Raw genomic sequence first — 15,841 nt, 5'->3', positions numbered from 1 at the left:
TCTATTGTCCAGAAATAATATTTATTCATCAACAATAAAACACGGGATAGAAAAAGCTTTATAAATAAAACTATATTTATATTTATATATATATATAATGCTTTATTTTTATTCAGTACTTCACAAAAAACACTACAGACAATAACAAAATATTTCAATTAATTTAAAAAACTTCATGTATTAAAGTTGTTGCTCTGCTTTGATAATGATTTATCCTACTCTTTTACAGGTTCACTTTATTTCATAATCTGTTTCTTAAAATAATTGAAGCAATTTGTTATTTGACCCAAGATTTAGAACATTTAAAGATACTCATACACAACAGAACAGCTCAGTGGAATTTACACAGGCCGTTGAATGTCAAATCATCTACCATTAGGACCAGTTCAGACACTGAATTGGGTCACATTTTTCCTCTGAAGGAATCCTTTGGGCATGTCCATTTGCAAGAGCAATCCAATGAATCTACTGGGAGTTTACAATCTCTGCTGTGGGAGTCTCTGTGACCTTTGATATCCTAAAATGTATATTAGAGGTCACAGTTGGTTGACGTCTACAAGGACTTGTTTCACCTTTTGTACTGCTCATGAAAATGCAGGTGCCAGAAGAAATACCACAAGTGCATGAAGTTGCTAAGTGTAATGTCTGAACATGCCCCTGAATGGTTTAAGAAAATTAAATCACAACTGAAGTAAATACAATGAAGATAAATAATATTTGGACAACTACATATTTTCCATCGCCCTTTTAGTAATGTGGTCTCTTCCCTTTTCATACTTATCCTGGTTTAGATATTCCAGAACCTTTGCTAGCACATCCTCATCCATATATGGTCCATTTTGTGTATCATCATTCTCTTGGGCCATAGAAAGCCTTTTGTTGAATGAGCTGAGTTTGTCTGATTCATGAGATCCCAGTTGGTTTAGGTGTTCTTTGATAGCCTGTTCAAACTGGTCATCCTCTTGCAAGTCATCCTCAGAGGAAACTGCAAGTGGAATTTGTTTCACCTGGCCTGTATTGATAACTTCAGGATACTTTGTCAGCATCTTAGCTAAGTAGGCTGCTAAATCTTCTTCCTTCTCATTTAGAGTATCCTGTTCCATTTGCTGTCTTTCAAAACGGTTAAGCCAAGAAGCTTTGGGAAGCTGATGTCCTTTAGATCTACCAGGGATATAGGACACTCTTGGCAAACCATTTTCTTGGTTGAACTGATTTACAAGATAAGATGGTTTCTGATTATTGACATTTTCAGTTCCTAGAAGATTTATGATATCTTCAACATTGAGGTCTTCTGGAAGGTTATCTGGCATAAAATTAAGCTGCTGTTTTCTGTAACCAGTTAAAGATTTCATCTTATTTTTGAGTATATCTGTATTGTCCAAATTTGTTTCAGGGATCTCATCTATGTCTTCTGGGAGTTCAGGTTCTTGTTCCTTTTCATTGTGATGTTTCTCTCCAGCTCTCAACATCTCTATTAAATCCTCAGGTGGAATTTGTAAATTCCTTGATATTTCTATTAACTGATAGATAGTCTGAGGATCAAGTTGCTTCCTCAAATGTCTGGCTGCCCTCTTGTCTTCACTTTGCTTGACACTTAAAATGTCACTTCCAGCACTGTTCATCTTTTTCAAATAATAGTCCATCAGTTTTGAAACATCATCTGATGTTTGATCTTTGTTCTTACTTTTCACAGCTTCATCCAGAATGTCTGATCTCTTCATTTCATCATCAATTTCCTCTTCATTTTTCTCAATTTCTTCTTTACTGTTTCTTACCTCTTCTTGGGTTTGACTTTCCACTTTTTCTTCTATTGGGTTCCAGTCATCTCCTCCAACCACATCTTCATAAGCAATGTTATTTCCTTTATAGGCATCTTCTTCATCATCCGCATACAACTTCTGTTCTTCTTCAAACCTTTCTTTTTTGGGGTTACTTGGTCCCATCATTTTCCCCAGCTCTTGAAATACTGATTCTAAAGTAGCAAGACTTTGAGGTGTGTACTGTTCTTCCACTATCTCATTTGTCCGTTTATAAGGGCTGTCTCTTGAATTTTCTTCAAAATATGCATGTGGTTTCCTAGAATGCTTGCGCCATGTATCAGCCCAAGAACGGTCATCATAATCATCAGTCATCTCATCTAGGAAGACACTGTCTGAATTCATGCCATATGGTTTATTTTCTTTTGGGGCACCCTTTGATTCCTTTTCTCTTTGCCTTAAAGCTTCCAACATTGCCTTAACCCACTGAGACTCCTCATCTGACAAAGATTCCCTTAGATTATCTGGCAAGTAATTCTGGTCTTTATTTTCTTTTGACTGCAGAATGTATTGGGCACCTTGATATGAGCTATAATCTGGGCTTGTTTCTCCATTGCTAGTTTGTTTTCTAAGGTTTTCAATATATTCCAGAGCTTTGATCATATCTGGGTTTGGGACCCTTTGCAAGTTTTTCATTAGGTAATCTGGATCTTTCTGAATGTTTTGGTAACGTTGGAATGAAGCAGCATTGGCGAAACAGATTAGGGAAAAAAGAAGAACGAGAAGCAAGGCTGTTCCAAGCAAGGATACCTTAGCGTTGGCCATGTTTGAAATGTTCCTTAAAATAAAGAAAATGAGAATTAACACATAGAGATAAAGTTAGGACATCATTTAAACTCAAATGTACACAGCAAATAATAGTTTACAACATTGGGGAGGAATAATGGCTCAATAAGAGGCATATTCTTTACTTATAGAAGATCCCAGTTAATTCCCTGGCATCTTCAGTTAAAGTATCTTGGACTGGAAAAGGGCTCGGAAAGACCTTTGTCTTCCATAAACCATGAATCACAGCAGCCAGTCAGATCAGACAGTATTGACCAAGATGGACCAATGGCTTGGCTTAGCAGAACACACTTTCATATATTCATTTGCCAATTTTTTTTCCAAATTCTGTAATGAGCCAGCTACTGAGACCAAAATTATTTCATGCAAATTATTTTTATGGGGAAATATGTATGCATATAGTGATTTGCATGATTTATTTTTCAGCGCAGAATTAGCATCTTCTTGGTACAGAATTTTACTTCCTTGGCACATAATCTGGCTATACCGCTATAATTTGACAAGTACCTGGTGATCTGAGACAAAATAGTTACCAAATCAAGATCTAAATTATTTCATCAATAAGGATATAACCTCTGTGGGGATCTGGTACTTTCTCTTCAACTAAGATCTTATTGACTGTTAGTCTTCGATACCATCTACAGCTACAAAACATTACGGTCTGCTGATTCACTCAGCTGAATGAGGCAGAGTTTTGCAGAAAAGAATTGGATTGAAACAGATTACTGAAATGGGAAAAGATGACTGGGCTATGTTAAGACATAGCTTAAAGTTTATAGTTTCTTTCCATTAATTATGTTTAGTTAATAGGCACAGCAAACAGCATTTTAGAAAGAATGTAATGTAGATAAGATCCTTATGCAGAAATATCACAAACAGTTGAGTAGTTAAAGAGGCTTAAAGGTAATAACTTTTTGAAATATTCTACCAAATCACATAACGGTTTTTGAAAATGCTACTCACAATAATATGTAAGCTACATTCTTTGATTGATTAAAAAAATGCTTCTAAGGATTTAAACAAGCATCTGTGCTAGGATCTATGACAAAGCACGGGCCAGTACCAAGTTAATCAAGCTCAAACCCACTGATTTCCATTGTTTAAGTGACCTTTACAAAATTGTGGCCATATTGTTTGGCTGCTGTCAAAGCAGTATCTCATCTTTGTGAAATAGTGGAAAGGTTGTATATCTATATAGTCAACTTTGGACCTCATATCATTAATGCAACTAATGTTAAAACATGATTGGTCAGATGTTTGTTAATTTATTTGGAGTTTCATATACTCTGTGGCACTCAGTAACATCTAGTCGGTAGAAGTGGGTGGTCAGCTACATAGTTCATTGAATATGATCTGGAAGGCTGGTGAGTTTCTAGAAAAAGATTATGGGACTTTGATTGAAAATAATACTTCTGAATAGGAATTAGTTTCATCTCAATCAGTGATATGTGGGCACTCTCTGTAATTATTCTGCAATGAAGGAAAAGCACTGTGCTATTACAGTTTATAGGTTACAGGGTTACAGAGCTCTGCTCTTACTGTGCTGTTTCATCCCCTCCTGCTTCATACATTCCAGAAGAGATAAAGGTTTCATCTATACTGTTCTTTTAAAGTCAAAACATATTATTTCTGTTCTCTTCATCTTTCTCTGTGCCTCTTTGTCTGTCTGTCTGTCTCCCTTTCTCTCTCTTACACACACACAAGCATACAGAAAATGTTTAGTGCTCAGAAAGCTATTTATTGAGGTTACTGCAATCAGAGAGAAATTAAAGTCCCCTTCCAAATCTGGCTCCAAGGAAATCTAGTATTTCCAAAGAACTCGCTTTGAATCAGCCAACCACGACACATGAAAACTATGCCCAAGAGAAAACACTCTCTGCTTAATTCACCTTTTTCAGTCCATTGATTGCGCCCCTCTCCTTTGCGCTTTGTGAAACATTCTGTTGTGATGGCAGTGATTCATGTAGTAGAAAAATCCCCAATTCTAGCACATGCCCACTGCTTGGAGTAGAAAATTACAGTGGATTTGTCATGCCGTTCAAGCAAGTAGGGGCTTTTTTGCAAAACAGTATGAAATAATTTCACATACTGAGGTAATTAAAGTAGCATCCAGTGCCACTGAATTGCCTCATTCCCATCCAACTATGCCACAAATGAGCCCTTTGACTATCCCCATTCTCTACCTAATAATTTGTTAACTCTCTATGCTGGATGCAGAAGAAAACACTGATTCCAAAGCACTTCAAAACATTGAGTAAGAGTCTCTTTTATGAATGCCCTTAAAAGAATGGGGAATACCTTTCATAGGTTGCAGAAACAAATCCAGCCCTATCATCAAAGCTTGAATAAATTTCAGAAAAGGAGATTTCTTGTACTTATGAACTGTACAAAGGAAAACTTTGCATACCAAATTAAAACTGCACAACATATATAAAGAAGGCATTTGAATGAGAGGGTCTGACCAGATTTTTAGCCAGTAAAGAGCAGTTTCTTAGAATGGTTTATTTTCTTCATTTGTTTCTATCCATGTTATGGCTCCTATCTTTTTGTGCAGTGATATTGGATTACAGAACTTTGTACCTTTAAAAACAAACCACCTTTTTCTAGTTTCCAGACCAATAGTAACCCAAAGTTCCAAATATGAAAAAAACAAAATTCACAGAATATTAATATTTTTAAAAATGTAATTTGCTTCTGTGCTCCCTTGTATGATTCATCTCTAGCTGTACTTATAATTTAAATAAGTGAGGATAAAGAAGACTATTTGTTTCCATGGTAGCTGTATTATTTCTCACTTCACTACTTCCTGTGGATTCACATTGTGCTCAGATCCGATCACTCAGTTTACAAACAACTACTTACTAAAACATCTTTATCCTTAGTGAGTAACTGATGTAGTAATCATGGGATAGAAATTTATTGCCATTGGACCAAATGGCAAATTTTTTACAGTCTCTGGTAGACAGGAATTTTCAGGTATGAAATCTGATCAGTTCTGCAACAGTTCAATAACAGTTTCCCCTAAGTAATATGCATTCATCCAAAGCATTTCTCCTGGATACTTAGTTTTAATTTGCTTAGAATGGGAACAGTTGCTTCTTTAGAAGTTGCGCACACACACACCCAAACGAAAACCAATATGCTTAAGATTTAATCTAGGTGTGTGTAGTTTTTATTTTTTAAAAAAGATTTTAAAATGAATTCCATTGATGCTGGTTGGAGAGACTAATGTTTCATATGCACATGCTGATGATGAACTAAGAGCAACTGAAATTGCAGACATCCCCTTTCATTATGTAGTCACTGTTTAATTTATTGGCATTGGTATTGTGTGGAAGCAGCATTTTCCTCTGTTTCTCACTAGTTTTCTTGTTCTTCCTGTCTGCCTGTCTGCCTGTCTGTCTTTTAATACCTATAATCAGGCCATAAGCAGAGGAGGAAAGATTTCACTACTGAGCAAAACACTGTTACTGAGCTAACTGAAGTCCATCAGGTTGCAATTTAAGACATTTCCTACGTATCTAGTTTTGTTGCTTTAGTCTAGTCTTTGTACTAGAAGCTGGTTATAGGGCAGACATGCATTTGGTCTTCCTTAGGCAGTTCAAGAGAAAATAAATCTGCTTACCTGTGTGCAGAGCCACCTAAAGCATGGTCTTGGTTATCTGTCAGCTGCGAGTTTGTGGACTGTTTTCAGCACCAGGACAGCTCCCTCTGCTTATAGTGTACATCACCTGACTTTCCACTGCCATACTGACGTCACCTCAGTCCGATTTTAAAAAAAAACACCCAACAAAGCACAACTGAAGTGCTGAGAGAAAAGCATAGTTTGGGGTGTTTCTGAGAGGTTTCTTTTGTACATTTACGCCACCTGCTTTCCAAGAATGAGAACTGCATTTGTTGCAATTACATGGCCCATGAAATCCTCCCTAGAAAAATGAATGAATTACACCTTTCAGATTCATGGCAGTTTCTAGACTCTCTGGTTGACTTTTTTTTTAATCGTTACTGTTATTTTCAATGACATATATTCGGTTTTTTTAAAAAAAGTTATTTTGGTGAGAAGTCATAATGGCAGTATTGTGAAATCTATACAAGACCAACTTCAGAATCTTTTTCTCTTCTCAGTTCTGTGAGCCTGCATTGGTAAACATAATAGTAAATGCTGGCATTTTCTATTTAGATATCTAAAAGGTAGTGAATAGCAATAGCCACCAACAAAGCACAACTACTTCCTCCTACATTCCCCCCACCCTTCCCTGCCCAAACTCATGCCTCTACCCGATGTTAGAGAATCTCTCCAGCTACAAGCAGACCAATTCTGTTTTGTTATCCTGGCATAATCCTGCAGAATAGGCTGATGACTGATGCAGGACTCTTGCTTGTTTACCTGTGTAAAAGGGGTAAGATATTCAGTACAGTTAAGGTGTTCAGTAAAGGTACTGTAGTTCACAAATATGTATATCAAGAATAATTATATTTCACAGAATGTATAAAACAGAGCATTTCTCCCCAATGTCCCCTTCATTATAGTTTTTAAAACACAATACAATGTTATTTATTTCTGTTGGGATACATTTATATTATATTATATTTCAGATTTCATAACTAATCTGTTTTACATCTACATCATTGGTTTCATCTTTACTATGTATTCAGCCTACTCACTGTAACTTTAAATAGGTATAGAAAGAAAATATATGTCTCATAATGAGAAAGTAGAAGATATTTTTGCACAAGATCCACTTCATTATACATTTCAATTCAAGATGTTATATTTTAAACTTATTCTCATCCTGCTTCTACATTGCAATTCATTTATGTACATTTTTTAAACATTTCTCATTTTCATTTTTGAACATTTCTCATCTCCTGCTTGCATAATACACACTCCATCTCTTCACAAATTTCATAACTGATCTATTCACCATTTCACCATTAATACATATTCAGCAAGTTTATTTCCCCAATCTTCAAGGCGTGGACAGACATCTAGTTTCAATTTTGCTACATAGATAATTCTGGCTGCTGTTACCATGCATTTGAATATCTCTTCCAGAATATTTGGTAATTTGTTAGACAGTATACCTAATTGCATAATATTAGCTTTTATAGAGAATTTAAAATTTAATATGTTCTGCATTTTTCCATGTATTCCTTTCCAATGTTTTTTTTTTTTGCTTTTTTACAAGTCCACCACATATGAAGAAATGTTCCATCTATATCTTGGCATTTCCAGCACTTTCCTTTGAAGTTTTTATTGGCTTTCTCAATGTCCTTTGGGGTTATATACCATCTAAAAAACATTTTGTACCAATTTTCTCTTAATGCCTGGCTGGCCATAAACTAACAAGCTTTATTGAGTAGTGGCTACAGTGTCAGGCTAGGATCGGTGAGAACCAGGTCTGAATCCCCACTGAATCCCCTTGGTGGCCTTGGGCCTGTCAGTCTCTCTCTCAGCCTAAGCTACCTCATAGGATTGTTATGAGGATGGGGTGAAGGAGGGAAGGATGATGTAAGCAGCTTTGGGGCAAAAAGAATGATATACATTTTTTAAAATAAAACAATTCTACTTACCTAATCGGGATGAACTGTACATGTCAAACTACAATAGCTTAGCTTGTGATGAGTTGTTTTAGAGAAACCCAGGTACAAATACCAACATCCGCACCCAGGTATAAAGCAAATATCCATCCTAAAATTATCTGTGGAGGTTTAGCTTTGGAATAACACCCTTCAAATAGTAATATCATCATGCTGGACCAAACCGGTGAGCCCCTGAGCAAGAGTAATCCCTGGAGATAGACCATAAAGCCTTTTTCTGTATATCTGTAGTTTGATGATCCTCCTTATATTCTAAGACAGAGCGTGATACACACACACATAAACACAAAGAGGAAGTGGATTTCAATGAAAATTTCAGGCTGCCATGGGGGAGGGGTGTGTGGAAAATATTTCCACAGATGGAAATCCTTCTGCCCATGGAAAAACTCCAATTAGTCCCAGTTTTGCATTGTGCTTCTCCCTCAGAATTAAAGAAAGCCCACAGAAGAGGTAAGAAAGTCCTGTGCCACACCAACCACATTACAACATTCAGCATGCACTTTGTCTTGGAATGGCTGAAGTTAAAGTTATTAAAACCATTCTGCCTTTTCCATAATGGCTATTTTACTTCGGTAAAAGGTGCTCAACTCTCCTTGCAAAATACATCTTTCCTGACAATTTTGACCTTTTGCAGAATAAAATGCAAACACTGGGATGAATCTACCTTCCAATCCAATAAATGTTATGAAATTAAAAGTCACAAGACACTGTGACAGTCTACTGTGAATATGACAAAGCTCTAAACTTGTTTTTATAGAAGCCCTTCTTTGCATTATATTTGAGGCTATTTTACGTCTCATGCTGGCCAGAAATAATATATTATAATCCCTTTGTCTTCTCACTTAACAGCAATGTGGGATCAGACTGACCTTAATGCCCAATGAAGTTTACAAGTGAGAGCCTTTGTGCCCAGTAGCCTTGTGTGATTGGGCCAGATGGTCTCTGTGAACCATAAATCAGGGCTGTACCGAGCTGGGGCCCCTGGCTCCACTGTCCTGCCTGGGCCACTGGCTCATCCTACTTCAGACCTGTAAGCATGGCAGTCTACTTACTTAGCAAGGAATGTGATTTCTTTTTAAAAGGTGGATTTTTGTATAAATAGGTAAATAATTCTTGAAAATAACTGGCTATATTCATCCATTGTTGACAGTGTTCATGTATACTAAAATATACACTTGGGCTTGGCAACAGGATTATAAAAGTTGATGGATTGTGAAGAAATCATTGGTTTTTCATTCATTTCTTTGAAGTCCCATCTGTCAGCCATACTTAGCAAGGAGATCTAGCTAGAGTCCTCATGCAACCACATTAAAGGACAAGGGAAGTCCTTAAAGAAATAGCATGCAATGTTATCTATTGTTCTTGGAAAGAATTCAGCTTCCTTTTCTTTACACGGTTTGGGGTGCATCCTGGAAGCTCCGCTTTTGATGTCTGAGAACCACAGTGTGCATGGCACTGCTCTGAAAGGCTCCTACAACAAGGACTGGTGGAAATGAGCCGACAGTTGCCTCGGCTGAAATCATCTTATTCTCCCATCATTTATGATCATTATGTCAGCTTGCTTTCTTAACTCCCTGCTGCTGCTGTGCTCTCTCTCTCTCACACACACATACATGCAAACACATGCAAAGATCTAAAAGGAAGGCTTCAGGCTCCTGGTGAACCCTTCTTCTTTCATTTCTTCTTCCCATTATTGTCCTCCACGCCAGCTTCTCTGCTGTGATGTTGTTTTCCTAACCCCTTTCCATTCCTACCTTTGAGTCACCTCAGTGCCTTGATGATGCCACAATAAGCCATCTGCAGTCTGTTGAAGTGAAAGGAAGTCCCATTGTATTCTCTAAGATTCTCTCCTGAGTAAATGTGCATAGAATTGCAGCTCAGTTCTCTAAGAGCCAATTACTAGCAGCAAATCCCGTCTATGTGTTGTAGAAGCAGGCACATATTCCTCATACTGTGCTCAACATAATGTGGGCACACTACCTCCCAGTGAAAGGGGGATGTTAAAGGCACCCAACTTGCTGTCACAAACTCACTGCCAGGTAGAGAAGTTCAACGAAGCACCTTCATTTGGTATACACCAAGTAGAGCTACCTGTAGTTCCATGCACTCATGCTCCACAGGGCTCCCTTGTTTAGTGCTGGCCTCCTGCTTCCTTCCTCTACTGCTTCCACTATCACTCCCACCTCTTTCAGTTTTCTCCCTGCTCTGGCCCTCTTCCCTTTTTCACTATTCCATCCCGCTAATTGTTTCTTCCCACCTGGTCTTTATAGTCTGATGCTGCTCAAGCACACAGCCCTGTTCTTCCCAAGCTGTTTTCTCATGATCCATTAAGGTCCTCTAGTGCCACCATAGCCACATCCCCCAACATGGGTCTGAAACTGCAGCCTGAGCATAGGTTGTTCCCCTGGCCTGGGCCACATGGTCCTTCCTATGAGCTGCCACTGGAGTCAGTTACCTTTCAGCCCCGCCCACTGACCTGTAGGTTGCCTGACTGGGTAGTGGCTGAAGACTTCCCTTGGCCTCCTTGGCATCTTGGCCCCCAGCCCCCAGATAAAGCTGGTCATTTGGTGCTGCTTCCATGGGGCCACCACAGTGTGCCAATAATGGTATATAGCTATGTTTTCATGCATGTGTATAATATTTGTGTCATCTTTCCTCTGATCTGATGCCAAAATATTGTATGGATGAGGCCAGCATGTATATAGATATGCACACATACCTTGTACCTGTGGTCACACAACACCCTGATGCACCAGGTATAGAATCTGCTGCCACTGAGTATTGCCTCTAAGCTTTATAGCGTTTTTCATCTTGTTAGCTCAGGTCTGTTATTATTAGAACATAAAAAATTGTCATAAACAATGCCAATTAAAGAGGAACAGTTATGCCGATTTGTTTCAGGAAACACGAAAGAATCTGTCACACATTATGGATTCTGTCTGCCCACCTGCCCACATGTTTTCTATGCTGAAATGCCGTATCTATGCAACCAAATGCCCCAGCAACTGCTGGATTTGCATTTATGGTTTTGATATCCTGGTAAATGCCTGCTGTTATGATGAGTGGGATAGGTGGGGGTGGAGATGGTCCTCTGTACCATAAGGACACTTCGATATGTTGCATCATCTAGGACAAGTGGCTGAGCCACCCATCAGTGGTGGGCAGGATTTCTGCTCTCTCCATTATGCCCCCAACTGTAATACTTTATTTTTTACCCAAAAAAGTAAATAGGAATGAATCCAATGCAAGTAACAACAACAAGATATATCAGTATTTTCACCCTTCTTTTCTAATTCACCCTTCTTTTCTCCCCATTAAGAGGAGGGGTTGTGGCTCATTTGTACAAACATCTGCTCGGCATGCAGAAGGCCCCAGGTTCAATTCCCGGCATTTCTAGATAAAGGGATGAGTTGGTAGGGAGTGATGTGAATGACCTCTGCCTGCTACCCCGGAGATCTGACACCAGTCTCAGTAGACAGTACTGACCTTGATGGACCAAGGATCTGCTTTAGTATAAGCTTCACGTGTTCTCTCCATTCTATTTACATGGCAGTCAAGCATTCCAAGCCAGTCCCAAATTTAAATCTTCTAGCAAGGACTATTTCTACCAGAGTCTGTGGACAGTCAAAAATAAACTCCTTAAGGCTAAGGGTCTCCTTGTTAGTGTCAGGCAAAGTTCAGAGGTCCTCTCGCTAATCAAAAAAACACATAACAGAACAATCTAAGCAGGCTCTTAAGAAAAGAGTAGCCATGTTAGGGGGGGGTTGCTGCAACAATAAAGAATAATCATGTGGCACCTTAAAGAATAACAAATATTTATTCCAGCATAAACTCAAATGGACTTCAGTCCAACAAAAGCTTGTGCTAGAATATCTGTCTGTGGCATTTTATCTCACCCTTCCTCCAGGGAGCTCAAGATGGTACATGTGGTTCTCCCTCTCCCGGTTTTGTCCTAAAACATCATAGATTTCCCCCCATCTTGTCCTCACAACAATTCTTTGAACAGCTGAGAAAGTGTGACTGGCCCACAGACAGCCAGTTTGCTTCATGGGGAGAAGTGGCAGAGCACCTGTTTTACATGCAGGAAGATCCCAGGTTCAGCCTCAGCAGCACCTCCACTTAAAAGGATCAGGTAGCAGATAATGTGAAAGACATCTGTTTGAGACCCCAGAGAGCCTCTGGCAGTCAGTGTAGGCTGACTTTGATTGACCAGTGGTCTGACTCATGTAAGGCAACTGTATGTGTGAGATCATATTGACTGAGTGGAGATTTGAACCCAGACCTCCACAGTCTAACACTCGCCAGACTTCTTAGTCACAAAAACTTGTGCTGGAATAAAGACTTGTTCGTCTTTAATGTAACCCAAGGCTCTTGTATATTTCTGGTCAGACAAGGCTCTGATTAAATGCAAGTTCTAACAAAACTGTAGAAAAAGAGCAAAAAACAAGATTACTTCCGGAATATTTTCTTTCGTCATTACTTAGGTGAGGTCTAAGCAGTGCTTTTTGTTAAAAACAAACAAAAAACATCAGCACATATATACATGCTTGCACCAATTTCCACCAATTCCCCCTTCAGGACTTAGGGGACTCCCAAGTAAAGGTTCGGTATTCAGTACTCAAGTACCATCACGCACACACACAAAAAGCCCTGGATCAAAATGTCAAGTAGAACTCAATACGCACAGACGTTCTGAACAGCCTAGAATCCTAAAATAGCTGTGACTGGTTGGTCTCTACTCCTAGGACAGCCTAGGGGTCATTGCTTATCCACCCATCCAGTAAACTGAACTGGAAAAGGCTGAGTGTGTTTGTGTGAGGGGAAGAGATTGATTCCCTGGGTCTCTTTTAGACTCAGGGACCATTTAATATTGGGCAGAGTGTCTGTACACCTCTAGTGATGAGAACCAATCAATGTCATATGAGAGTGACTAGGCGCTTTCACACATGCTAAATAATGCAGTTTCAATCCACTTCAGAGACCATTTGCAAGTGGATTTTGCCATTTCACACTGTAAAATGCAGTTGCAAAGTGCATTGAAAGTGTGTTATTTAGTGTGTGTGAAAGTGCCCAAGTCTGAATGCCAGGACAGGGTTCCGGGAAAGCCTGTCCTCAGGCCAATCACAGCTAGAAAGGCATAAATGACATCATGGATCAGTTACAAATGTATTAGCATGTAAATAGAAAAAAACATAAGGGCAGAAGGCAGGAGTTGTATGTATGGGACATCCAGGATTAAATAAGAAAATGCCAACTGTAATCTAGTTAGAAACAATGGCTTTGCAAGGTTTTATGGTTCCCCAAAAGGAGAATGGCCAGGGCCAGGTCAAACAAACTCATGGCACCGACAGTGTACTGATGTTGCCACGGCAGGTGGGAGTAAGCCTGCTCTCGTTCCTTGGGGAAGAGGTTGCTTCAGAAGGTTGCCATGTTGGTCTGCAGTAGACAAGCTAGATTCAAGTTCAGAAGCACCCTACAGACCAACGAGATTTGGGGAGGATATAAGCTTTCAAGAGTCAGAGGTCCCTTTGTCAGATTATCTTCAGTGATGGTAAGGTTTGCTTGTTTGACTTCTCTGCTGTGTCCAGACTGAGTTTCTTGGAGTGTGACAGAATGTTAAGGAAATGGCTTTTTAATTTTTTATTTACAGTAAATTTATGGTCGTAATGTATCAAGAGCAAAAATACAACAATAACTAAAGCAACAAAAATTTCTTTAACTGTCAGTCAAGCCAAAACAAGAGCATAGGGGACTTCACTGGGGAAATTCGTCCAGTCTTTCAATTAAAAGCTGCTGCAGTACCTCACTTGGTTGTGTGTGCCTTCTCCTTTTCTTAAAATGGTAAGCCTGATTAGGCTTGATTGTTTTTTCAACCCATTCTTGTACTTTAGGGAGTATATTTTGTTTCCAATGTCTTGCAAATACAGTTCTTGCCACAGTAATCAAGTGCAAGACAACATTTTGAAGGCTTTTAGGCAATGTCGGTATATGATTTATTATATGAGATCCCTATTCCAGAAGAACGGTCCACTCTTAACCCAAGTTCCATCATGTCAATAAACAAGTGCCTTCCTCCCCCCCTGTGTGCATGACCACCACATATGCATGAAGTCAGCACTGGGAAGCTTACAATACCAGCAAGAGCCTATAGAGAGCTTACATATGGTATGAAGGAATGCATTTTTATTTGGAAGTTTGAACTGAATAAAATCTTCACTATGAATTTTAAAAAGCTTTTCTCTCTGGCCAGAGAACAGGCAGCAGGAGGGATGTCAATTCAATTGCTTTTCAGCCTCACCTGAACCAACCTTTTAGAAATGCTAAAAAGTCTAGCAAGAGAAAATGGGATGGTCAAGCCCGCCCTCCCCCAGCAGGGAACAGGGGTTTTGAGGGATTAAGTGCTAGAAAGACTTCAGGAAAAAATCTCCTGGAGACTTCAGGAAAAGTTTCTTTTACCTGACTTGGGTCCCGTTCACACGCGGCGATTTGGGCCAGTTGCGGGCCAGTTTGGGGGTGGATCAAAGCAGCGCGATCACACCACCACATCTGGGAAGCGTTCTGCTTCCGCACCCGAACTGGCCCAAACCCGGGAAGAACCGCCGCAAAATGAACCACCTACCTCGGTGGTTCAAGTGGACGCGGCGCTTCTTCCCGGGCGTCTGATCACCGGCGCTCCCTTGCGCCGGCTCAACCCCGGCCCGGAGCCGAACTGCGCATGCTCCGACATGCGCAGTTCGGCCAGCCCCCGGTTAGGGCTGTGTTTTCTCCCCGGCGTTTGATCGCGCCGGGGAGAAGCGGCGGCGCGGCCGGGGGATCCGTGAGATCCCGCCGCGCCGTGTCAACATTGGCGCGGCTTTTAAAAGCCGCGCCTTCTAGCGCCTTTTCCCCTGCGTGTGGCAGGGGCCTTGGTCAGTGAGAGGAGAAAGGGTGATGATAAAAAACCCCTGGGAGAGAGGAGGAGGGACTCTTCTGCTGATCCCATATAGCAGACACAGCTCTTAACTGAGGTCTAGAGGAGGCAGCCATTGCCATGTGCAATGTGCTAACCTGCACACCTGAAAGAGGCATGAAGGTAATGAAACCCCTGTAAAACATCTGTAACTTTCTAACCGAAGGAGCCGAACTTATATATATTGGTCTGATGCTATTTAACTTGTTCATTAATGATTTGGAGTTGGGAGTAAGCAGTGAAGTTGCTAAATTTGCAAATGACACAAAGTTGTTCAGGGTGGTCAGAACCAGGGAGGATTATGAGGCACTCCAAAAGGATCTGTTGAGGATGGGTGAGTGGGCATCAACATGGCAAATGGGGTTCAATGTGGCCAAGTGCAAAATGATGCACATTGGAGCCAAAAATCCTAACTATAAATACACGTTGATGGGATACGAACTGGCAGAGACTGACCGAGAGAGAGATCTTGGAGTCATAGTAGATAACTCAATGAAAATGTCAAGACAGTGTACGACTGCAATAAAAAAGGCCAACACTATGCTGGGGATTATTAGGAAGGGAACTGAAAACAAATCAGCCAGTATCATAATGCCCCTGTATAAATTGATGGTGCGACCTCATTTGGAATACTGTGTACAGTTCTGGTCACCACACCTCAAAAAGGATATTATAGCATTGGAAAAAG

General features: G+C 40.0%; 1 protein-coding gene across 1 annotated transcript; it reads right to left on the bottom strand.

The window, feature by feature from the left end:
* Nucleotides 1–300: 300 nt before the first annotated feature.
* Nucleotides 301–6,277, bottom strand: SCG2 (secretogranin II). Its single transcript, XM_015417633.1, has 2 exons — nt 6,229–6,277; nt 301–2,595 (listed from the first exon to the last, which is right to left on the bottom strand). The coding sequence occupies exon 2, from the start codon at nt 2,580–2,582 to the stop codon at nt 726–728; it is 1,857 nt and encodes a 618-aa protein (XP_015273119.1). The 5' UTR covers nt 2,583–2,595; nt 6,229–6,277; the 3' UTR covers nt 301–725.
* Nucleotides 6,278–15,841: the final 9,564 nt, after the last annotated feature.

The sequence above is a fragment of the Gekko japonicus genome, unplaced genomic scaffold, assembly GCF_001447785.1.
Source record: "Gekko japonicus isolate JY-2015 unplaced genomic scaffold, Gekko_japonicus_V1.1 scaffold38, whole genome shotgun sequence".
Lineage (NCBI taxonomy): Eukaryota > Metazoa > Chordata > Lepidosauria > Squamata > Gekkonidae > Gekko > Gekko japonicus.
The sequence above is the reverse complement of the archived record's forward strand: the minus strand, read 5'-3'. Positions and strand labels throughout refer to the sequence as shown.

What these genes read in the sequence shown, in the direction of transcription:
- SCG2 (XM_015417633.1), bottom strand. Translation starts at nt 2,582, where the DNA reads ATGGCCAACGCTAAGGTATCCTTGCTTGGAACAGCCTTGCTTCTCGTT.